The sequence below is a fragment of the Leishmania mexicana genome, chromosome 30 (genome assembly GCF_000234665.1).
Source record: "Leishmania mexicana MHOM/GT/2001/U1103 complete genome, chromosome 30".
Taxonomy (NCBI): Eukaryota; Euglenozoa; class Kinetoplastea; order Trypanosomatida; family Trypanosomatidae; genus Leishmania; species Leishmania mexicana.
The window spans coordinates 1,295,735-1,317,721 of NC_018334.1; the positions used below are offsets into that span (position 1 = coordinate 1,295,735).

The 21,987-nt window shown below is 58.8% G+C and overlaps 6 protein-coding genes across 6 annotated transcripts; all 6 read right to left on the reverse strand.

Moving 5' to 3' along the window:
• Positions 1-5,183: 5,183 nt before the first annotated feature.
• Positions 5,184-6,164, reverse strand: LMXM_30_2780 (hypothetical protein, unknown function; the record flags this gene model as incomplete). Its single annotated transcript, XM_003877747.1, has 1 exon — positions 5,184-6,164. One exon carries the CDS (start codon positions 6,162-6,164, stop codon positions 5,184-5,186), a length of 981 nt encoding a protein of 326 aa, XP_003877796.1.
• A 2,024-nt stretch (positions 6,165-8,188) lies between these two features.
• LMXM_30_2790 (putative ADP-ribosylation factor) lies at positions 8,189-8,725 on the reverse strand (the record flags this gene model as incomplete). Its single annotated transcript, XM_003877748.1, has 1 exon — positions 8,189-8,725. One exon carries the CDS (start codon positions 8,723-8,725, stop codon positions 8,189-8,191), a length of 537 nt encoding a protein of 178 aa, XP_003877797.1.
• A 3,976-nt stretch (positions 8,726-12,701) lies between these two features.
• Positions 12,702-13,508, reverse strand: LMXM_30_2800 (hypothetical protein, unknown function; the record flags this gene model as incomplete). Its single annotated transcript, XM_003877749.1, has 1 exon — positions 12,702-13,508. One exon carries the CDS (start codon positions 13,506-13,508, stop codon positions 12,702-12,704), a length of 807 nt encoding a protein of 268 aa, XP_003877798.1.
• A 1,518-nt stretch (positions 13,509-15,026) lies between these two features.
• LMXM_30_2810 (conserved hypothetical protein) lies at positions 15,027-15,866 on the reverse strand (the record flags this gene model as incomplete). The annotated part of the gene is made up of 1 exon (XM_003877750.1): positions 15,027-15,866. One exon carries the CDS (start codon positions 15,864-15,866, stop codon positions 15,027-15,029), a length of 840 nt encoding a protein of 279 aa, XP_003877799.1.
• Positions 15,867-16,703: 837 nt separating this feature from the next.
• Positions 16,704-17,516, reverse strand: LMXM_30_2820 (conserved hypothetical protein; the record flags this gene model as incomplete). Its single annotated transcript, XM_003877751.1, has 1 exon — positions 16,704-17,516. One exon carries the CDS (start codon positions 17,514-17,516, stop codon positions 16,704-16,706), a length of 813 nt encoding a protein of 270 aa, XP_003877800.1.
• Positions 17,517-19,413: 1,897 nt separating this feature from the next.
• Positions 19,414-21,294, reverse strand: LMXM_30_2830 (conserved hypothetical protein; the record flags this gene model as incomplete). Its single annotated transcript, XM_003877752.1, has 1 exon — positions 19,414-21,294. One exon carries the CDS (start codon positions 21,292-21,294, stop codon positions 19,414-19,416), a length of 1,881 nt encoding a protein of 626 aa, XP_003877801.1.
• Positions 21,295-21,987: the final 693 nt, after the last annotated feature.

A 21,987-nucleotide genomic window follows, 5' to 3' on the forward strand; every position in this document is an offset into this window, starting at 1 on the left:
GAGAAAGAGATGGAGAGAAAGACGCGAAGGAATGATGGTGGCGGATGGCTCCGTGGGATCGTGTCGCGCAAAGTACAAGCGAAAAAAAAAGAAAAATAAAAATGGGGACAAGGTATGTATACACGTCACGTACGTTAACACAGGGCGCGCCGAGAGGAACAAGGCTCGACTTGAACGGCTCGCCCTCTTTTCTTCCGGACCTTCTCGCACGTCTGAAGAGGGAGCGATACGCAGTACGCACCGCAACAAACAAAGGCGCAAGATATCTCGATAGTCTTCTCACAAACGCATGCTCCAGCGCTTGCACGCACAGACCCAGACCCAGACACACAGAGAGGGACAGGCAAGCAGAACAACACACCGCTACCTGCGACCATACGAGGAAAACACCACAGAAAAAAATCAGAAAAGAGAGGGCGAGAGGCGAGAGTGCGCTGTAGAGAGGGAGAGAGAGATGCGTCGCAGCTGCGTTAGACCCCTTTCCTGCACAAATACACGCACGCACACGCGCGCACAGCTGACAACGAAAAAAAAATGAGGAGGGAGAAAACAAATCAAGAACGAGAAACCCAAAGAACGCCGGGAGAGAGTGAGTGAGTGAGACAGAGGGGGGGGGCAAGGGGATGAGGGCGATCGGAGGGATGCGCGGAGGGAGAAGAACGACAGCGTAGCGAAACAGATGAAGAAGCGGGGCGGGGGAGGGAGGGAGAGAGAAAATAGAAGAGAGAACACGGGAGAACAAAGGAAAGAGAGCTAGAGAGCAGCAGCAGCAGCGGAGTGGAAGGAGATGGAGAGGAGAGAGGGAAGATACAAACAAACACACGCCCCTTTGCCACAGGCACCACTACGGGCCGCCACCACACGAAGAGCGTAGCAACAGGCGCAGCAGTGGATGAAGCGGCAGTGAAGACACTAGAGCAGACGGAGAGCAAAGGAAAAACGAAGCGGCAGAATGAAGGGTCGAGGAGGAAGGGGGGGTGCGTGTGTGTGTGTCAACAAAGTGTGTGCTCAAGTGGGTATGTATGGTCTGTTGTTGTCGCTCTCTTTCCTATATCCTTGTGTTAGAGATGATGGGGGGGGGGTGCAGCTACCTAGACGGTAGTTCAAGTGCGTGCGGGTATGTCGTCGCGTGAATGACAGCAACAGCTGTAACGGGATCTAAGCAACGGTTGCGTGCGTAACAGCGAACAAGGCGAGCAGGTCGTTTTGCTCGATTGCTTGTGTGTGAGTGTTTATCCGTGGATCAGCGCGAGCGAGGTCATGTAGAGCAGCGCACAAACGGAGGGGAGCTCCAAGCTGAATGGTGGCCTTTGACAAGGTGGGGAGTAGAGGAGGAGAGAAGCGAATTAGGAGTCTCACGTACGCCCACAGGAGGAAAGGAATGGGGAGAAACACGCACACACGCCCACGAGGAAGGACGCACGAGTGACGGGCGCAGTTAGCGGGCGTGTGGAAGCAGCGAAAGACGAGATGGAAACAACAACAAAAAGGCGAACGACAACACCAAGAAACGAGAACAGAAACGTCAGAGTGAGGGCAAACAAAAATTTTCTTTGATGTGTGTCGGCATGAGGCGTTGTACGCGGAGTGTGGCAGCCATGTGCGCGGGGATGAGGGAGCGAGAAGGAGAGACGGACGGAGGAGTACGGGAGGAGACGAAAGGCGTGAAGGATAAGAGGACACCGACAAGCGGATGAGCATCGACAAGTGTCGCGGGCTCACAAGAGGCGAGACTCCACTCACCTGCGTTTTAATGCCATGTCTCACGCTAGCTGGAATGGGAGGAAGAGGAGAGGATAGTCGAGACGGCATTTAAAAAAGGCTTCCCTCGATGGAGTTGCCAGAACGGCGGCCCGGAGTTGCGAATTCGAGAGACGTGCTGGTCGATCGTACAACCCTCCTCCTTTGTGCTGAACACAAGAGGAGAGCTCGGGCCGTGAGGCGGCTCACGGCCCCTCGTGAGTCTTTGCGTTTTCGTGACGGCGGAGAGGGGGATAGGCAGAGTGCTTCTTTCGATTCTCCTCTGCGGACTTCATCGTACTATACACACCTACACCAAGCAGCCACAGCCACAGCCACACCCGCATACACACACACGCACTGTTTTCTTCCAGCTTCCCTCTTTCCTTTTCACTTGTTTTCCTTCAAGGAAGCCTACTCATCATTGAAGAAGGCCATGGCTTCCTCGTCCACGGCGTCTGTCCATTCTTCATCCTTCCCTGTCGCCTCCACTACAGGCATTTCGGCCACCACACCCTTCGTCGTGTCTGCAGATGACGTCGGAGGCAGCGCCATGCTAGCGGCGGCGCTTGGCCCCTCTGTCGCCATGATAGATTCATGTGTGGTAGTCCCCACAGCCCCGGCGACGACGTTGGCCATGGCCACCTTCGATGTTCCCGAATGCGTCGACTTGGCTTCTGCGACGGTGATGTGTAGCGGTGCCGCGTGCACGAACGCACCTTCGGCGGCAAAGAAGAGGATTTGCTGCGCCGATGTGACATCGAATGGCAGCGACGAGGCCAACCGGTGACGATGCCGCCCCGCAGTACTGCTACTGCTGTGTTGGACGTCACGGATAGAGCCGGCCGAGTGCGCAGCCTCGACAGCGATATGGAGAGACACGGGAGCCTCATGCCAGCAGACCTCTCTGCTCATGACGAGTCCTCCATGAGCACCAAGCCGACGACAGTGCACGCAGCCTCGACTACGAGAAGTGCGGTCGGAGAAAGACATCACAAAACGGCGGACGGTTGTTGTCACGCGCGTGGGCGATGGTCAAGCAGAAAAGAAAGAGAAGAGAGGGAGGGAGAGAGAGCGATCAGTGGATAAGAGCATACCCACACACCTGTGGTGGGCCTTCGTGAAGGAGCTCAGACGCCTGAGCAGGGCAGCGGCGAGGACACCTCATCCCTATTCTGTTCAGCCAATGCAGCCCGCGCTGCTCATCACACACAGGACCTTGGTAAATGCGCCGACGGCAGGTCATGAGACCCACCATGGTCGCGGTGTTGCTCAGCTGAGCTCTAGCAATGCTCTCCGAGCGCAGTCCGAGAATAAGAGGATGTAGGAGCCCTTTCCCGCAAGAAAGGGCGCCTCCATGTCCCTCTCTCTCTGATGAAGGTCGTGCGCCTTCGTCTTGACGTGTAGCTCTCCTCTTTCTCAGACAACGGTGACACGTGGATCCTACAGCCGCCGCCGCCCCTTCATTGAAGGCGTAAACCAACTCACTCACATGCAGTCGTGAAGTCACGGGGATACGGCGGGCAGAGACGGAGCTGCGCACGTGAGGGCTCGCCGTCCCAGATCTGGAAAAGGAAAGCAGCAAAGGCGATAATCATAGTCATACCACAGATGAAAGGCTGCATTACAGGTACACGATCGCTCCGCATACGTGCGCACGCAAGCAGGCACGTGGGAGGAGAGAATAGAGTTGCGACAGGGACGCGCGCGAAGGGGTTTCTTGTGAGGGGCGACTAGGAGGAAGGTACACGGCCCACCCGAGCACGCATTGCATTCTCCTCGAGCAGGCGAGGGGGTGCACGGCTTACATCCGTGCTGACTTTCCCGCATGCAATTTCGATTCTTTTATTTTTCAGACAAGACGGGTTTCCGTTCCTTCCATGTCTGCAGGTAAATATATAAGGCTTCTATGCACTTTGTGTGCACGCAGAGGCACACGTGCACGGACGCACCACCACTGCGGCGCCAGGCCACGCGCGCCAGAGGAGAAACCGAAACAAAAACTGCCACGCTCCCCTTTCCAGTGCCAGGCCAGTACCGTCATCTCAACAAGTCACAGCTGGCTGCCCACCATGACTAAACGAGGAGGCAATCCTTGGAGAGAGAGGGGGAGGGAAGAGCGCAGACACGATATATCGATGATGCAACTTCCCACGTGCTCACAGAGACACGGACACTCCGCAGCACACCACGAGACAGACAACAGCGAGGAAGGGAGGGGGAAGGGAAGACCCCAACACCACCAAAGAGTTCCGTGCACACTCACGGCAGTTCGCGAAAACAGGAAGACAGAGGAGTTGAGACGTCAATGACAGAGCCGCAAGGCGGCTAAACAGTCGCACTGCAGCGTATCGTAAAGTAAAGAATACGCCACCCGCTTTTTCCCTTGCTCTCCCTCATCACTGAGTCTGCTCGAATGGCGCATGGCGTGCGTGCACACGCCAGCTAGCCGGCCACACTACTTCGACAAGGGGGAGAGGAACGGGTAAAGGAGAGAAAAGGGGAGATGATGGCGAAGGGGTGAGGGAGGGGGAGGGGCAAGGGGAGCCGCACCAACACGACAGCAATGCGGAAACGCGAGGGCAAAACAGCGACGGTCATACACGCAGGCACACACGCACACACACAGACGCATACAGCCACACGAGCCCCCTACCCACTCCCCAATTCAAACGAAGCAACGCAAATCTACGAAAGGCCGGGGATCCGGAGACAGTGGAGGGAGACCGCACCCGATGACTTGGCCCATGATGCGGATAAACACATCCGGCAAGGAGCACCAAGCAGCAGGCATTCCTAAATGAGAGGGATAAAGGTCCAGCACAGTCAGCGACGACGTCCATGCGCACATACGCCTGTGCGAGACAGGGAAGCAGAATAAAGGAGGAGCACACACACACACACACACACATGGGAGTCATTAGAGAGTGGATGGGGAGGGCGGCGGTGGCGCAACAAGCAGGGGCTTAAATGGGAACGTGGGGGAGCTAGGGGAGGAGGGGGTGAATGGGGCGCGGAGGGGAGAGGAAGAGTGGAAAAGGGGGAGGAGTGCAGCGCAGTGGGGGTGGAGGCTGGTTACACAGAGGAAGAGAACAAAAAGGGAAACGAGAGGAACAGCGTGGGTGACCGGAGAAGTACGACGCCGCGTCGCTGTTCTCGTCGTTGCGGCGCCTGCTCCCTGCGGTGGACGGTGCCAACAACAAGAAACGAAAGCAGAGAAGAGTGTGAAAAAATGCGGTAGCGGTGCAGCACGCGCGCACCACAACAAACAGTAAGAGGGGCGGGGTACCGGGGAGGGAGGGAGGGAGAAAGAGGAGAAGGGCGAAGCGCCGAACGCTTGCGCTTATGTGTGATACCAAGTGCTTCCACGTGCCCGTGTAGCTCTGGAGGAGGGGGGGGGGCGCTAGCGGATGGAGAGGCGTGCCAGAGAGGGGTACGGTGACTTACATTACCATGCAACACCTGTGCTTACCTTTCTCCTTCTCCGTGATCATCGGGTACGCATCATTGTTCTCGTGAGACGCCGCATTACCCCCCGTTTCCTGGTTAACCTCCTCGACGACAGAAGCGGGGTTGCTCTCCGTCAACTCCATCTCCAGGTGAGAGACCGTATTGATGAAATTCCCGGATCTCTCAGCGTCGTGGACTGTGGGCAAGGGTTCCGTCGGCGGGTCCTGATCGACTGCCTCCTCGCCAGCGAACTGCATGGATGAGCCGTTGGCGGGCGGCTCCGGCTCTGGACACTGCTTCTCCGCGCTACCATAGCCATTCTTGCCAGTCAACAGAGGGGCGGTCTTGGGTGTGGCTGTAGAGGTGGCGCCCGGCATCTCGTTCTCCTCCGGATGCGTATGGTTATGGCTCTTGCGGGCCTCGCGAGAGAGGCTTCGCCTGCGGCGCACTTCATTCGGCATCCGCACCAACACGCGCGAGGCCGTCTGCCTTGGCGCCGCCTCCCCGTAGGAAGTGGTCGGGGTCTCGTGGGACCCATTACGCTGCTGTGACGATTGACGAGAGCGGCGGCGCTCCCTCACCTCCTCGGGCAGCGCCACGTGGATCTGGTTCTCCGCTGCCAGTTCTTTGGCAGCCATCGTTTGTTCGGTCGAGTACTGCTGCGAGATTTCCTCGACAGCGACTACCCTTCCGTTCTGGGTGAGCATGATGAGGGAGCTGTCGTGGTGGAGGAAGAGGCGTGTGGTAAAGAGCGTGAGGTAGGGAAGGGGAAGGGGATGTGGCGGAGCTGCAGCAATGAGGGCCGTGTGGGGTGATGGTGGGTGGGCAGGACGGAGAACGACACTGATGTCTACGCGCACAAGAGGAGGTACTAAATGGCTAAACGAGGAACTAGTTGGTGCGGAGACGGAGAAGCAAGATGTGGTGATACAGTGATTGGTAGTGGCGGGGCGATAGGGATGATGATCACGCATGCCCTCTATCTCTGCTCATCACACGATGTTTGCGTTCATGTACGTGTTTACGCAGCGAAAGGCATGAGGGTTGTAGAGAACGAGAGAGTTCGCAAAGATAGCGAATACGGAGACAAAAGAAAACAGCCTCGGAAGCAACGACTGCGCAGGTGCAGTTGCACGACATGCAGAAGCATCGCTATCGAGGACGCCCTATTGTCGGAATCAGCGAAGAAGGACACCAGAAGCGCAATGTCGTGCTCGTCTTGCTTCACGTGCGGTTGAAGAGCCACCGTCAGCGCTCAGGACGAGTTTGGCGTCGGGGTGCGCAGATAAAGGCGCCCCGCACCAAAACGAGATGTGCACGTGTTTCTGCGCACACCACACCGGCATGTCCTGCTCAGAGAAAAAAAGGCACGAGTGGTGTATCCGGATGTCGTCTGCTCTCGTGTGTTGTTGCCTGTCCTATCAGAGGTATGGGGACGCATAATAAGATACCACGTGGAAACGAAAACCGAAACACATCTCCGACAGAGTTGACGAGGGGTGGAGAGGTTGGGGGGGGTGAGTGGTGGTGGTGGGGGGGGGGCCGCCACTGCGACCCGTTTGACCTTGGCTTTTCCTACACTTAACAGCTCAACTGCAGAGAGAGAGTGAGCGAAAGACAGAGATGCACACACCCACACAAGCACGCGCGCAGATTCCTGCGGATATTCGGATATATCCGAGACTGCACCCGAACAGTACACAGTACAGCACACCACAGCACAACAAACAAAGGAACAGAAAAAAGATATGAAAAGTACGCTTGCGTGATGGAGAGGGCGGGATGCCGTTGCCACACATACACACACACACAATTACGCCACGCCATCGCGTCTACCAGGCATGTTCATACATGAGCAAAAGCGGGGTAGCGCTTGGACGACATCAGAGTGAGGGCATCGCACCAGCGCGTATGTGTGTCACTATGCATGGAAGGATCATGTCCGACTCTCCTCCACGTCTTTGCTCTCTCTCCCTCTCTCTCAACCACCGCTTCTGCTTTCACAGTTTGGTCTTTGCTTTTTTTCCTTGCACGCCGTGCGTGGCATAATCGCCGCCTCCGCACTGCGCTTGCCTCCCCCTTCGCTGATTTCCCTTTCTTCTTGCGGGCTGCTGTTGTTCGCATCGCCCACGTCACCAAACAGACAGGGGGAGGGGCAGACACGACAGACTGTCAACGCCGTCCTCGCTGCGCCTCATACGGATGCTCGACACTAACGAGAGCGAGCGGAAGGCGAGCACGCCAGCGAGCAACAACAACAAAGGCGAGCACAAATGCCCAGCAAGATGAAAGACAATAAAAAAAAAGCGCCAGAAACTACAACAGAAGAGGAGGGCCGTAGCAGGAGGAGAGCGTCAGCGTGCGTGCGGGGAGAGAGAGGAGGCCGTGCGGCTGCCCATGGGCCTCCTGTTCATTTCTTGCTTTATTTATGGTCAAGTGATTCGCCATGCCACGTTCAGTCCTGCGCACCGTTCTAATGGGTGAGGAGGTGGCGTCGGAAGACTCACGCACACAGACATGTCCCTGCCACATCAGCGCATACTCTAGTCATCAGTCACAAAGGAAAAGCTAGGGCAGAGAGCCTCGGTTTATGCCGCACACAACTTAGCCTGTGGCGGCAGCCAGCACCATAAACGTGAGGATGTGTGGGCCCATGCGTCTGCGTGGAAGTGCGCTGCCTGAGCACGTGCACAAGCAGTCACCCGAAGACACGGCGCCTTGCGGGGCGGCACAGCGAAAGTACCAAAACGAAAATCGAGAAAAGAAGAAGGGAGAGGAACCAGCGAAACAATTGGAGCGACAAAGACCAACGGGCGCGCAGTCGTACGCGGGATATGCGTGCTCGGGAGGGGGCGGAGGGGGAGGGGCAGGAAGCAGAGGGCGAGCGTGAGACACATCCGTGTATGCCGTCACTGCCATTTCTGTCCCATCATACATCAGCACACAGGAGGGCGTGCCTGTGCGTGATGCAGGCGGTCAAAGAGCACGGCCATTTGCCTCAGTTCATGGACTTCTTGATATTGGCAGAAAGCCAGTCGAGACCCTCGTAGAGACCCTGAGCGGTGGTGCCGCAGCAGCCTTGAATGTACCAGTTGCGCTGGCGCAGGGCATGTAGGCCAAGCTTCTCTGTCACCTCTGTCGTGCTCATGGCATTCGGCAGATCCTGCTTGTTGGCGAACACAAGCAGCGTCGCGGCGCGGAGATCGTCCTCAACGAGCATTTTCTCCAACTCCGCCTTGGCATCGCGCACACGATCACGATCGTTGCTATCGACCACGAAGATGATGCCATTCGTGTTCTGATAGTAGTGGCGCCACAGCGGGCGAAGCTTGTCCTGGCCACCGACATCCCACATGGTGAACTTCAGATTCTTGTACTCGAGTGTCTCGACGTTGAACCCGATGGTCGGGATGGTGGTCACGACCTCGCCGAGCTTCAGCTTGTACAGAATGGTGGTCTTACCGGCGGCATCAAGACCGACCATGAGGATACGCACCTCCTTCTTCCCCAGTAGCGACGACAGCCAGCCTCCCATTTTGATGAATGATGTGCTCTCTCGAGGGTCTGCAAGGAAGCAGGGGCTTCTCGTGTGTGTGTGTGTGTGTGTGTGTGTGTGTGTGTGTGTTGGCTCGCACAGAAGGACAGGAGAGGTGTGAGGTGGGGTGTGAGATGATCTCGAGGCGGATGGCGATGTGGACAACGAATACGACACCAGACAAGGCGAAAAATAGGCTCTCCCCGTGTGTGTGTGTGTCGGGGTGGGGCGGGGGGCTGTTGGCGTCTGTGCCGATAAAAGCGAGGAATGAGAGGTAAACGAAGAAAAGGGCAGACGCGCGTGTGCTTATTCTCGTGTGTATTCTCCGCCATTTTCGTGTTCCGCGTTCCAAGTGCGCGTGAGCGCAGCGTAGAGGCCAGGTGAGCCAGAGAGAGAGAGAGCAGGGGAGAAGTTGTTCATGAGATCCGTCTCCCAGAGGGGGAGGGGGATAGGCACCGTCGTGCCTTGCCCAGTGCCTGACAGGGAAACTTCTTGGCATATCGTTGAATGCCAGCTGTCTTCCCTCACACTCGAGCTACTTCTCATGATATGCGCGTCGGGACGCGAAAGGGAGGGCTGGAGAGAGTGCAGAGTGGCCGCAATATGATGTGCCGTCTTGGCGACAGCACACCAAGGTTCGATGTGCTGCAAGGTCCCCTCGGGGACCATCTGCGTTAATTGGTTCGCGAATCATAGCACGAGAATGGTGACAACGGTGCTCCTTCATCCCCATTACTTGAACGACACGCAAGAGAGGGCAAGAGGAGGGAGACAGGCGGGACGACATGCACTGGGCCCCAGGCAGAACGGCAAGGAGAGCCACAGGCGCACTCACTGCCCGAGGAGACCATTCACACAGCAGTGCACAGCGCACGTCTGTGCGCATGCGCACGCATGTGGCTTGAGCGACTACGCAAGTCATCGCCACCCAGCGACAGGTCGTCCCATGGAGTAGGGAGCCAAACAGTACCAACGCCCAGCGACAGAGGAGCCGCAGGCACGCATTCCCTGAGAAGAGAGAAGAAATGAAAGGAAAGGTGAAACAGACGCATGCAGTCTGCTCGAGTGCGGAACCGGTGGCGTCTGTCGGGCGGGTGACAGGGGTGGGGGTGGTCCAGGTGCACGCCGGATGAGCCCAGAGAGGAGGTTGGCCAGCCTCAGGCTGGGGCACTCTGGAGACCCTGTACACCCTGCCTGCGTACCATGCCTCGCCATCAGTCGCCTCAAGCAGCGGCATGCCGTAATACAGTGTGGAGACTCTCCACATGAATGTCCGGAGAACTCGATACTGCCATTCGGGGCGCTCTCGTCATGCCCCCGGCACCTGTGCCTCCTCAGCCCACCCAGTCGGATGGGGGAGGTGCCGCATGCTCCGCGCACATGCGCTTGGGGGGGTGACGGGTATAGATCTCTTCGCGCCTTGCTCGGCTGCGAGACGCCATGCCGGCTGTGCTGGACAGCACCGGCGCACAGGACTCGCATTCTTGCATCCCGGGGCCTTCTCCAGTACGGCGCTATTCTCTTGTCTAGGGAGGAGGCTCGCTGTCATCATCTGACGCTTCCGCCGATACCATGGGGGCGTGTGCCTGGATGGCTTGCCCGCATGTGCAGCGACAGGCGAGACGGAGCTGCGCCTCCGCGGCGGCACGGGGCACACTCCACCTTCCCCTGCATCTGCACGCCTTCGACAGGCGGCTGATGAGCATCTTTGTCGAATGGTCAACACGATACGGAGTGAGCTGGCTCAAACGTAATCATGGCCGCGAGTCTCTGCGGCACAGTGCCAGGTCAGACCTGTCCGCTGACACCAAAAGTCCGCAGCGAGCACCCGAGGATAGGCTGCAGGCTTTCGACTTCGACACAAAGAGTCGACATTAGGCGCTGATGACACGCGCAGGGGTGCCCTGCATTATCGGGGAGTAGCAGCGGAAAGCGAAACAACGAAACCAAAGACACAAGAATAAAGAGCAGCACACACACACACACATACACGCACACCGACGTGCGTGGCGCACAACAAGAGGTGAGGGCAGAGCAGGGTGACAGACTGGCGGAAGAAAACGGATCGCGGAGAATACGACAGAGGTGAGGAGAACGCCATCAGGATACACAAAGGGCGAGACGAACAGCCCGTACGCGCGCGCAACACAACAGCTAGCAATGCGAGAAAAGGAAGAACGAGAGAGAGAGCACATCTTCAAACCCCGCGAGAACGCCGCGGGCTTCACTCCGTTGCCCTCGAGTAAACTGTCATTGTATGGGAGCAACGGCGTGGAGGCAGGGATGGTGATCGAGAGAGAACGAAACACAGAGAGAGGAGGAGTTTACACGGTAAAGATGGCAACCGCGACGGTTCTCGCGGAGGCAGCGATAACGAAAAAATGACGAACACGCGCCCAGAAAAAATGACAGCAACGCAGGCAGCGCAACTGCGTGCACGCTATCCCTTTCCCCTTCCGCTTCTAACGATGCACCCTCGCACGACATCGTCTTAAGTGCACAGAGGGAGGGAGAGGAAGAGTGATCGACGAGGGTGTGTGTGTGTGCAGAGGGGGTGGGGGAGGAGGTGGAGGAGCTGAGGGAGTCACGAAAGAGTCGCTGTCGTCCGCTAACACCTACATGGCGCACATTGCCCATGGGATGCACAACGAAGGGTAGGAAGAGTAAGAAAGAAGGGGGGTAAAGATCAAGCGACGGCGAAGGGAAAAGCGAGGGGAGGGGGGGGGGAGATGCGCTGATGGAGGGCGAAGAAGCCGCACGTAGCGCACACATGAAAGGACACGTTTCGGGAAACACGAGAGGGAGAGGGGGAGGAGGTAAGCGGTGACTAGGGTGATGGATCCGCAATATGAGCGGAGTCAGTCGTGCTCACCGCAGAGAGCGGTGTCGGGATGCGAGAATGCGTGTAACGACAAGACAGCAAAACGGTGCACCTCGTGTGCTATTACCCCTCTTACAACACACACGCACACGTTCGTACTCACGGGCTTAAAAGAACTGCATACAAGGGAAAACAAAGACGCCGTCGTTTACCCCCTCCCCCACGCTATCCTCCCTCTCCCCTCGCTCTCTGTCTGTACATAGGGATGAGCGTGGTGAGCGAGGAAGAGGGAGAGGGTGGGGGGGGGTAGGGTGCTGGCGAAGAGCGAAGACGCAAAACGAAGAAAAGGGAAACGAAAACGCTTGCGCGAGTTTGAGAGGGAGAGGCGAGGGGCACGACACTCGCGCAGGGGTGACACAACAGACAAGTGCGCTGCAGCATGCATAGCTTAACATCGAGAGAGAAAAGACAGGCAGATGGGGGATAGACACATACATGGAGCACACTATCCTTCACCCGCAAGGACACACACACATAGAAAAAGGGCGGGGGTGAGTCAAGCGGCACACACGGGAAAGGACAGTAGCGGGATGGGGGATGGGGGGTGAAATGGCGCACATGTGCACATATATGTATATATATTATATATATAGATATATACATATGTATGGGAATGCTGAGAGGAAGAGATGCAAAGATCGGAAGACAACACCAAGCACGTACAGGCGCGGCCTCGTTGGCAAAGAATAACAAGGGGCGACGGCTATGGTAGAAGTAAAAGGATGAGCGAACGTAAGGGGTCCATGACATCACAGAGAGACAGCATGTCGCCACACCGTCACCAGACACGCGCCGGGTGTGATCACACTCGACGCGGAGGTCACACAGGGAATCGAAAGTATAATGTGAATGAGACGGGGCAGACAACATCAGTAGGCCACGGCCCCCCGCCACAGAAACGCAACAAGGCCTACACAACACCGGTGGCGACGACTAGGGCGAAGGGGATGGAGAGAATGGCAGCGAAGGTGGTGGTGAGGACACTCACAGAGTGCCGATGAGCGTGACCCTGCTTCTCTTCACGGTTGCTAAGCCCACGGAAAAAGAAATGAATCAAAGGGCAACAAGAGCGCCTGCAACATGTTTTTCAAAAGCCTACCTATGAAAGTCCCGACACAGTGCAGGCTCGTAGGATTGCCCTTCTTCCTCCAGCATGCAGCTAATCAAGTCCTCCACGAACACCGGCGGCTCCTCCGTCAAATGTTCCACGCAGGAGCTCCGAAGAATCGAGGCGCAACGAGGCAGTTCCGGCACCTCCTCACCCGCGTCTGTCGCCACGACGAGTCCATCGTTATGCACGTCAACTTTGTTGGCTATCACCGCAGCAACGAAGCGGATCTTTCTACTGCGGTGCCGTACCGGCCCACCGCCCTCGTTCGGGCAACCGAGATCGACCCACTCGTCCTCGCGCAAAATGAGCTGCTTCGAAGTCCCCTCCCGCTGCCGTTGCGCCCGCGTGCTCGTATAGGAGCCTTCCTCGTGTGCAACCGCCTTGCGGTACTCCTTGATGGCACGTTTTTCGTTAAGGCTGAGCGGCACGTACTCCTTGTTTTTCCACTGGAGGAACGATTCTGTTGCCCGTCGTACTCGCTCGTGCGGGTCCGACTCCTCCGATGGCGCATCGCTCTCTGCACTCTCCGTGGTTTGGAGATCGTCCATGGAGCGCCACGATCCAGTTGACGAAGACCGTAGCTCCTCTGACAGGAGGCTCTCGTCGTCCGCGTCTGTGACATCGTTGGAGTCACCCTTGGTATCCATGGAGCCAGAGCTGCACCTGGAGGAGGTTGACCTGACTTGAGACGTTTGACGCGCAGTGGGGTAGCGCAGTCCTGGAAACCAGGAGACTAGGAACCCGCAGCAGCCAAGAGAGTCCCCGTCCTCGCTGCTGTCGTTTCGGCGCATTGAGCGTTTCTCTACAGAAGAGAGAAGACCTGCCAGCGCTGGTGCCTATCTGAGATGCAACCACGTAGAGCAGGAGCCGGGGATGGCGGGGACACGAAGACGCTACGGAAACAAACAACCAAGGACCAGGCAACGCGGAAAAGGTTCCCTGCAGAAGCCCCTCACCGACAAGCGGACGCCACCTGCAAAGACGCGAAGTCCTATGTGTGAAGGCAAAACAAGGCGGTGGGGGGGGGGGCAGAACAAAAGCGTATGGGAGGATGCACGCAAACACCAGAGGCACGCGTCACTGCCTAACGGCTGCCGCGCGGCAGAGGCCACCGTCTTCCCTTCATTTCTTGGCAACATGGTAAGGTAAGCCGAGAGCGCGTATGCGTGCTACCGTGTGCAGCCCATTTGGACTCACCGCCACCCCCTTCACGGTGGCACCCTCGCCGTACACACCTAGCGGTGATGGGGAGGTCGGGAGGGGGGATGCGAATGGGGTTTTCTTCACTTTGACAAAGCACTCATTCTTCCGGAGAACATGACGTCAATAACACTCAACCCCCTGCCTGCTGTAGACTCATCGCATGGGGCGAAGCCGCCGCAGACACACGCGTGGCAGCGCAGTGTGCCAACGGAGTCGTCTGAGAGCATGACCTCTGCCTCAAACACCACCCACCCACCCCCCGCTCCGCAGTCCGCCACCTGGTGCATCACCCTCGGGGGCGGCTCAGGCTCCTCACCCCTTGTAGGTGGAGAGGGCCGGGTGAGACGTGCTCGAGCCACATTGGCGCCTTGTCCGTCATATGTACGGTGCAAGCGTGTGCACCGTCGCAGGTCTCTCCGACGACGCGCCATCCAGAGCATGGCCACCGACATCCGTAGCGATGCATCGCTCTGACCTCACCCTACGTCGCAGGTGCCTAGCCCTGTCGCCAGCGGAAGCGGTTCAGCACTGGCAAGGGGATCGCGGGTGGGTGGGTGGGTGGGGAGAAGGCTGCTCGGCTCCTCCCCCCCCCACACACACACGGGGTGGAGACGAGAGAGAAGCCTAAAAAAAAAGAGGATGATTCGCATCAATGAAGAAACAAAGGTGAGCGCGGCAGAGGAGCGGGAGGAGTGGGGCGTTGGGGTGGTGGTGGGAGGGGGAGTGGGTAGGTGGGTGGACGGAACCACACGCAAACATGATCAAGGCTGAGCATCGTGGGAGAGGGAGAGGAGTAGGCGAAATGCGCACGTGTGCATGCGAACAGAAAGGAAAAAGAGGGTGTGGGGGGAGGAGAACCACACACGCACACACACGCATACGCACATACATACAGAATTACGAGGAAGCGTCTGCAGTGCACACGTGCACACACAGACCCCCACTCGTCGAGGCGGTTGTTGTGACCAAGTAGGCAATCCACCCGACGGACCGAAAGACAAAGGGCGGGCCCACAGTCCCACGCACCTGCATGAGCAGGCTGCCAGTGCACGCATCGGCCGCAGCGTCGTACACACCTTGCATATGCTGGCTTACCTTCCTGAGGCTTACATGCACGCGCAGCATGACTGGCTCTTGGTCTTACTGGTCGCCGCTGAGGCCAAAGTCTTGGGCTTGTTCCCCACCCCCGTTGCAGACTTCTTGAGCTTAGTCGGCGCCTTGTCGCCATCCTCCGGCTTCGAGAGGACGCCCTCGCTGAGGCCGGGCACCTTCACCAGGAGCGTGCCGGCGTTGACCTCTTCGTACCAGTAGCCCTTCAATCGCAGGTACTCTAGCGTGGCGTGCTTCAACTTCTGCGCTCCAGGGGCGGAGTGGTGGCCAGCGCCTGGAATTACTTCGAGCTCCGTCGTCGACCCCACCGGCTTCTCCTCCAGCTTGGCCATGCGCACCGTCAGCATCTCCATCGCCTCCTCTACGTGCAGGCCGTGCATGTCGAAGTAGTTCTCACCCTTGCCCTTTCCCTCGTTGTTGTGCTTGGCAATCGCCAAGGCTGCCTCGCAGTGTCGGGCCTTCATGTCTTCGCCAGCCTTCTTGGCCATCGCGACCAATTTGTTCGCGCTCTCATGGTCACCGGCCTCCCGCATCTTGGTCGCCTCTCCGAAGAGCCTCGAGCGCTTCTGGGCAAGCTCATCCGCCTCCTTGCGCAGACGCGCGCCGCACGGTCCTTCGTAATTGGGGTTCCGCTGATTGGCAACGATTTTCTGCACCTCCGCCTCCGCGGCGGCCACCTTGGCAGCGTCGTCGGCGGTAATCTTCACCTGCGGCCCGTCTTCCACGATACACAGAGTCGCCCCGGTGCGCTCCTGAATGCCTTTGAGCGTCGAGCCACCCCTGCCCACGACGTGGCCCACCTGAACTGAGGTGATGAAAATGCACTTCTCGGGCATCTTTGCCGTTGGGTCGACGGGGTGAGAAGAGGGATCGTATGCGGAGAAGGGAGTTGGGGTGTGGGAGCGGCGAGATATGCTTTCCTCCGAGCAGACAGACACAGACACCTGCAGGTGTCCGGCGTGAGGACGCGAGCTGCGGTGGTGGTGAGAGCGATCTCACGCAGAGAGAGAGAGTGATAGAAAACTACGGAAGTGACATGGGACGAGTGCGCTGCAGACGAATTGGGGAGAGGGGAGGGAAGGTAAGAGGCGGGAGCGGATGCTAGGGATCTGTCGAACGTGATCTGACAGGCGGATGTCACCTCTGACGGAGAAGGCACGTGCACCATGTGCGCGCCGACGCACACGCGCACTTTACAGCAGCGACTCAAGCTTGGCTGTTGGGGGGGGTGTACGACAGAGGATGCGCTCCCCGTCCACTCCTCTAAAGCAGCGAACATCGACACACCCAGCTGACACGCGCATATGGGGGGGGGGTCCGTCAATCGGGTAAAGCGCGGCGGCCTTCTGTGGCCGTTGCATGTGGTTGATGAGATAGACGCTCTTCTTGTGTGCTTCTCTGTTGGCCTGTGTTTATAGTGGAAGGGGGATAGAGAGGGAGGGAGGGAGGGGCTGGTGCAACCGGCGCAGGTATGCAACCGCCCGCCCGGAGAGATGAAAAGGCAGAAGACATAGACAACAACGCGCAGACCACCGAGGGAAAGGGCTCCGGCAAGGACGCTTCACGCGTGTCTAGAACTGTACTTTGCGCCCCCTCCCCCCTCTTCCTCGCTTCACACCACGTGGTGGACCCCCGAGGGGCAGCGGCACCGCTCGCCACCACAGACTGAGTCACTAGTAGTACCCGTAAAACTGCCTGTTCTTGCCACCATCGTATGCCTCCCCTTCGTCGCCTGGGTCGGGGGTGCTAGCGTACGTGGGACTCTCAGCGTCCCACCCTGACGTTGGGTCACCAGCGTGGGGCAGCCCGTCGTCCCCGCGGTAGGGGTTGCTCTCGCCGTACTCCACCAGCAACACAAGCACCTTTTTTCGGCGGTTGTACACAAAGTAGTGGCGGGCGTAGACGGTGGTGTCGGCGAGTGGGTCGCAGGAGGGGCATCGAAACTCGTAGTACTCACAACCACTCTCTGCGTTCTCCACTACCTCCTCGATCGTGGGCCAGAAGCGCTGCACTGCCGGCTGGCACTGTTCCGGCAATGACTGCAGCGTGCTCGACACCTCCGTGCGGAACTGCGGCTCTGTGTAACGCACAAAGTCGTTCTCCCGCAGAACCGAAAAGTCGTAGCCGTCGCTCTCGTATACCGTGTTGAGAGCTGCTACAAAGTACACCAGTCGGTCATCAATCTCGTCGGGGCTCACGAGGCTGTAACTCGCGGTCAGGTTCTCGGCACTTCCGCCCAGCACAAGCGGTGGCAGCGCCTCCGAAGTGAAGCCAGCGTACGCGCCAATAGTGGGCAAGGGACTAATAGGTGGCGTGAGTTGCACGTTGTTTTGATAGCAAGCTATGTTGTTCGCTATCTGCCGCTCCTCTTTTGTGTGCCGACACGTGTAGGCCTCTAGACGCATGGTGATGCAGCAACCCTGCGCCTCCACCCCTTGCAAGAGGGAGTTGAGCGCGCTGAAGCTGTCCAGCGGGATGAACTTCATTGTGCGTCCGTCGCAAGAGGCGTGGTTGCGATGCGGGTCGGCGGTGAACGGAGAGGTGTTTCGAGGAGGAGACAGAGACAGACAGAGCAGGCACAATCGCCGCCCCTTGTCCCCTAAATCAATCGCGAGAGAGGCTATAAAAGAAAGACACGCATACACACACACGTATTTTGTGTACTCGACAAGGAAAAGCAGCAGTTAGCAGAGGCGCATCAACTGTACAGCAAACAACACAGGTGCGAGGAGGGGGGGGGCTTGACGGAGCGAGGAGGCCACGTTCAATCGAAGGGGGAGAGAGAGGCCAGGCCCTCGAGCTGCTAGCGAGCTCAGGGCAACGAAGTGAAGACGCCTCAGCTCCGCCCGGTAACGATTCGACAAGATGGAGGAGGGAGAAGCGCGAAGAGAGGGGGTATGGAAAGCGGTCGACCAGTGGACCCTCGTTGAGGTCACGTTGGTCGTAGCTGAGCTCACGTCTACGCACGTGCAGTGATTCTCTCTGTCCACACGGGGGAGCAGGCGAAAGGCGAGAAGTGGGGGAAGGGGAAGGGGAAGGGGAGTTGGCGCGGGCGACGAGGAGAGGTGACCGCATCTGAAGGAGACGGAGCAGGTGCTGGCGTTGGTGAATGCACACATGCACAGTGTGCATGATCGAGAGAGAGTGAGAGCGGCGGTACAAGAGGCAGCACAGCGATGTGCAAGAATCGGCTATTAGTGCATGTCAACGCAATGCGAGCAGCAGGGAGGGGGGGCACTGACGGCTATGGTCTGCCGAACATGACACTGCTGAACCGATCGCAGCGTGCAACGCCAACCGCTAATGCGTGGCAGTCACCTTCGTTTTGATTGAGGGTGGAAGATGCCTTGGGCAGAGAGGACGGGTGCACGACATGCACACAGGCTCTCTACTTCTGCTTCCTTGTCACACGTTGAGTCGCACAACCGTACGTTTTCCCCTCCGCCCCCCTCCCCGCCCACGTTTGACTGTTTCTTGTGTGTCTTTGACGTCACATGAGGTGCATGCGTCTAGGGAGTCAGTGAGAAAACCGACAGGGATCGAGAGAGAGAAACAGAGGCACAACGCCGGCGGCCACAGACGCCAATAAATGCCGCCCACACCCCTCCCTTTTTTTCTTCGCCCGCCTTCGCTTTCCACCTCTCCTCTCCGCTGGCCCTCCTCCCCTCCCCGCTCGGTCGTACCCGTCTCTCCGACTCCTCCATGATAACCCGAAAAGGATCGAGCAGGAGAGTGATCAACGAGGTGGGGCCGCCAGGAGGTGCGGGGCCACGGGAGTGGGGATGCTGCTCGCCCAGCACGAAGCGCGCACGCACATACAAAGGAAAGAGGAACAAGAGTGTCCGGGATGAGTGCCCGGTGCGTACGCCTCGTCCACGGCGGTGAACCTCTTCGTGCGCGCGTGCGCACACCAAACTCAAGCACCTTCTATGAGCATCAACGACAAATCAAGTCAATGGCACGCTGTCCACCGAGTCGGGGAGGGGCGGTGCTGATCATCGAGGGGAGACACAGATACCCGCGCACGCACACGCAGGCAGTCATCGAGGAGAGAGGAGACAGAGACACAAGGAAAAGGTGCCCCTCGTCCTCACCTCTAGAAAGGGGGCCGGTGGTGGGTTGGGAAGAGAATTCCATCGACATCCGTATCATCACCATGGCACCAACTGCCACTCATCAACACAGATGTCCCCGACACGCTCCCCTCACCCCCTCACACACGCATCCGCAGTGAGGAGAGAGAGACGCACACGTCAACAACAACAGCGGACACGCCTACCTGGGATTAGTGGTGACACTTCTATTTGCACGACCCATCGGGGGGGCGTAAACGAGGATGACGACCCTCCTCCACCCCTCTTCTCCCATGCAGTGACGGCTCGTCTACCTTTTCTTCTTCGCGCCGCCGGCGGCCGGCTTCCTCGATGCCGACGCCCTCTTCGCCTTCGCCGCCTTCTTCGCTGCACCACCAGCGCCAGACGGCGAGGTGAGCATCCGCTTGATCTTCTTGACGGCGAGGTGGTCGAGGTTGGGCAGTGGGATGGAGCGCGACACACCAGTGCTGCGGGCGGCCCTTCTCACCGTCTTTTTACGATCGCTTTTCGCATTGGCACCGGTGCCGGCCCCGCTACTGCCCCGAGCCCTTCTCATCGGGTTGGCGTTGGGCTGCCTCGTCGCGGAAGTCTGAGACCCCTGCCGTCGCTTGGGCATCCTCGTAGAGGAATGCGCTCCCGCCGCGGCAGCAGCGGCTTGAGCGGGCGCCTTCTTCTTCGCTGCACTCTTGATGCGCTGCGATGCCTTGTGTCCTCTCTTGCGCCCCACTGAGCCCTGTCTAGCCCCACGCCCGGCCTCCTTGGCCGCGCCCTCCACAGTGTCGCCCTCGTCCTCCCACTCAGCGGTGGTGTCTCCCTCCTCCGCTTGGGCTTCAGCCCTGGGAGACGTCTCTTGCGCCGCAACGACTTGTTGAAACTGTGCATGCTGGTGCGACCTACGACTTCGCGTGGTGCCGGCATCGCCCCCCGCTGGCAATGCCTTAGGTGTGTTGACATGACGGTAGTTCGACACACCGCCGCGCGCTGCGTGAAAGCGGTTTTGTGCGTGTGTGGTGGGCAGCTCCGGCACCTGCCCCTCCCGCGCCATCTCCATCGTGCACTCCTTGATAGTGTCGAGGAATGCCTCGAAGCGGGAGCAGCCGCGAGTGAGCAGGTACTTGAGCTCTTCTCGCACGGCAGCGTTGTAGTGTGCTGCCTCCTCGTAGAACCGCTTGCGGCCTGCCGGCATAGACTTGTAGTTCTTGTGCAGCGCCAGTACGTACATCTTGTCCTGGCCCTCCGGTATCGTGTGGGCATGGTTCTGCTGCTGGCGCGCTATCTGCTGCTCCTTGATGTACACATCCACCCCAGTAGCGGGCAGCGCCGGTTGCACCTCTGTCGGCAGCAACGTCCACGGGTTCTCCATCACCTCAAACAGCTCCTTGATACGCTGCGTCTGGCGCGTCTGGACAGACTGGCGCCGTGTCGTTACGGATGCGTGGCGGCGCTGCAACGCGGCGATCTCGGCGTCGATGTGATGCAAGAGAAAGCGGTAGGCGTCGGAGGACTTGGCTTTCGTGGCCGCGCTCCCGGCGGACTCGCCGGTTTCCGCGATGGTACCACCGGCACTGTCATTGGCATCCGAAGGGTTCACAGGAGCAGCGGTGTGTCCAGGTTTGTCGAGGTGCGGCGCGCCCTTGGTGTGATCTGTGACTAGAGCCTCTCGAGGGGAGCTAGACAGCGACGCATGTGTAACGGGTGCGTGCGCGTGGTGAGAAGCAGAGGAAGCCTCAGCAGGTGAGCTATGGTGACGCCGTGCTACCGTGATGACGCGCCGCGTAGGACTCGCTGACCTCTCGTCTCGCCTTGGTCTATCGCGGTGATCTACAGTGCCGCTGCCTGCACCTGCGGAGTCAGCACCAGATGACCAGTGGTAGCTGTTGGCAGTGCGTGCTCGCGGCTCCGGCGCGTGAGCGTTGCGTCGCGGCGCGGCGTAAGCAGGGAGGCCAAAGGACTCGTTCGGAATGCCGTCCATCATATCCAGCGACTCCGCCCCGTCGATGTCGTCAATGTCGCCGGTGCGGTACAATGAGGATGAGGCTGAGCCTGCGGCCACTTGAGTGGCGCTGTGGCTGACCGATGGTCCTCGCAGCGTGCTTCGCGCGACTCTCTCCACGATGGGGCGCACGCTTTTGCGCTCCAGCCACTTGACAAGGGTGGGCCGCAGCATCATGCCGACGTGAGGAGAGAAGGGAGGGAGGGAGGGAGGCTGTCCGCCCGGTGTCGTGGAACCGCTTCCCTTGTACAGGCTCGTCCCACTACCAAAACGCGCAGAAGAAAGTCGTCAGCGTCACTCTATTGTATAATGCAGTGGGAAGCAACTGTGCGCACCGCAGCTGGGGGTGGGGGGGGGGCAGACGGTGCACCTCGCGGACACAGTGGTTGCCTGTGGTAAACCTGATGAGACTTGGGGAGAGGAAGGAGAGCGTGCAGCTGCAGCATGAGCAGATGCGTTGTCGACGGAAACCAAATCTACCCTCCTCTCTTCTATAAATGTATGCGTGTCCGTGTAAGTCTATCGCGAGCGAGCGCGCACCGCTTACGATTGCCGGCCGAAGTGACCGCACAACAGAGGAGGGAGAGAAGAAGAGCTAGTGGTGACGGCTGTCCTCCGTGCCTGCGTGTGTGCATTGACGTGGTGCAGTGATGTTACGTGTGTGTGTGTGCGTGGCAGCGGGGGGCTTCTCTTGTGGATGCTTCCCTCCCCCCTCTGCTGGCAAGGACCGCTTTCTCCTGAGCCACGTCTACACCTGCGTCCTCAAGCGTGAGGGGTACAATGCCGAGGCGTGTCTGGAGAGAATTGAAAGAGTTCGAGAGTTTTTGTGGCAAGAAACGGCGCTCGTGGGGGGGGGGAACAGAGAGGAGG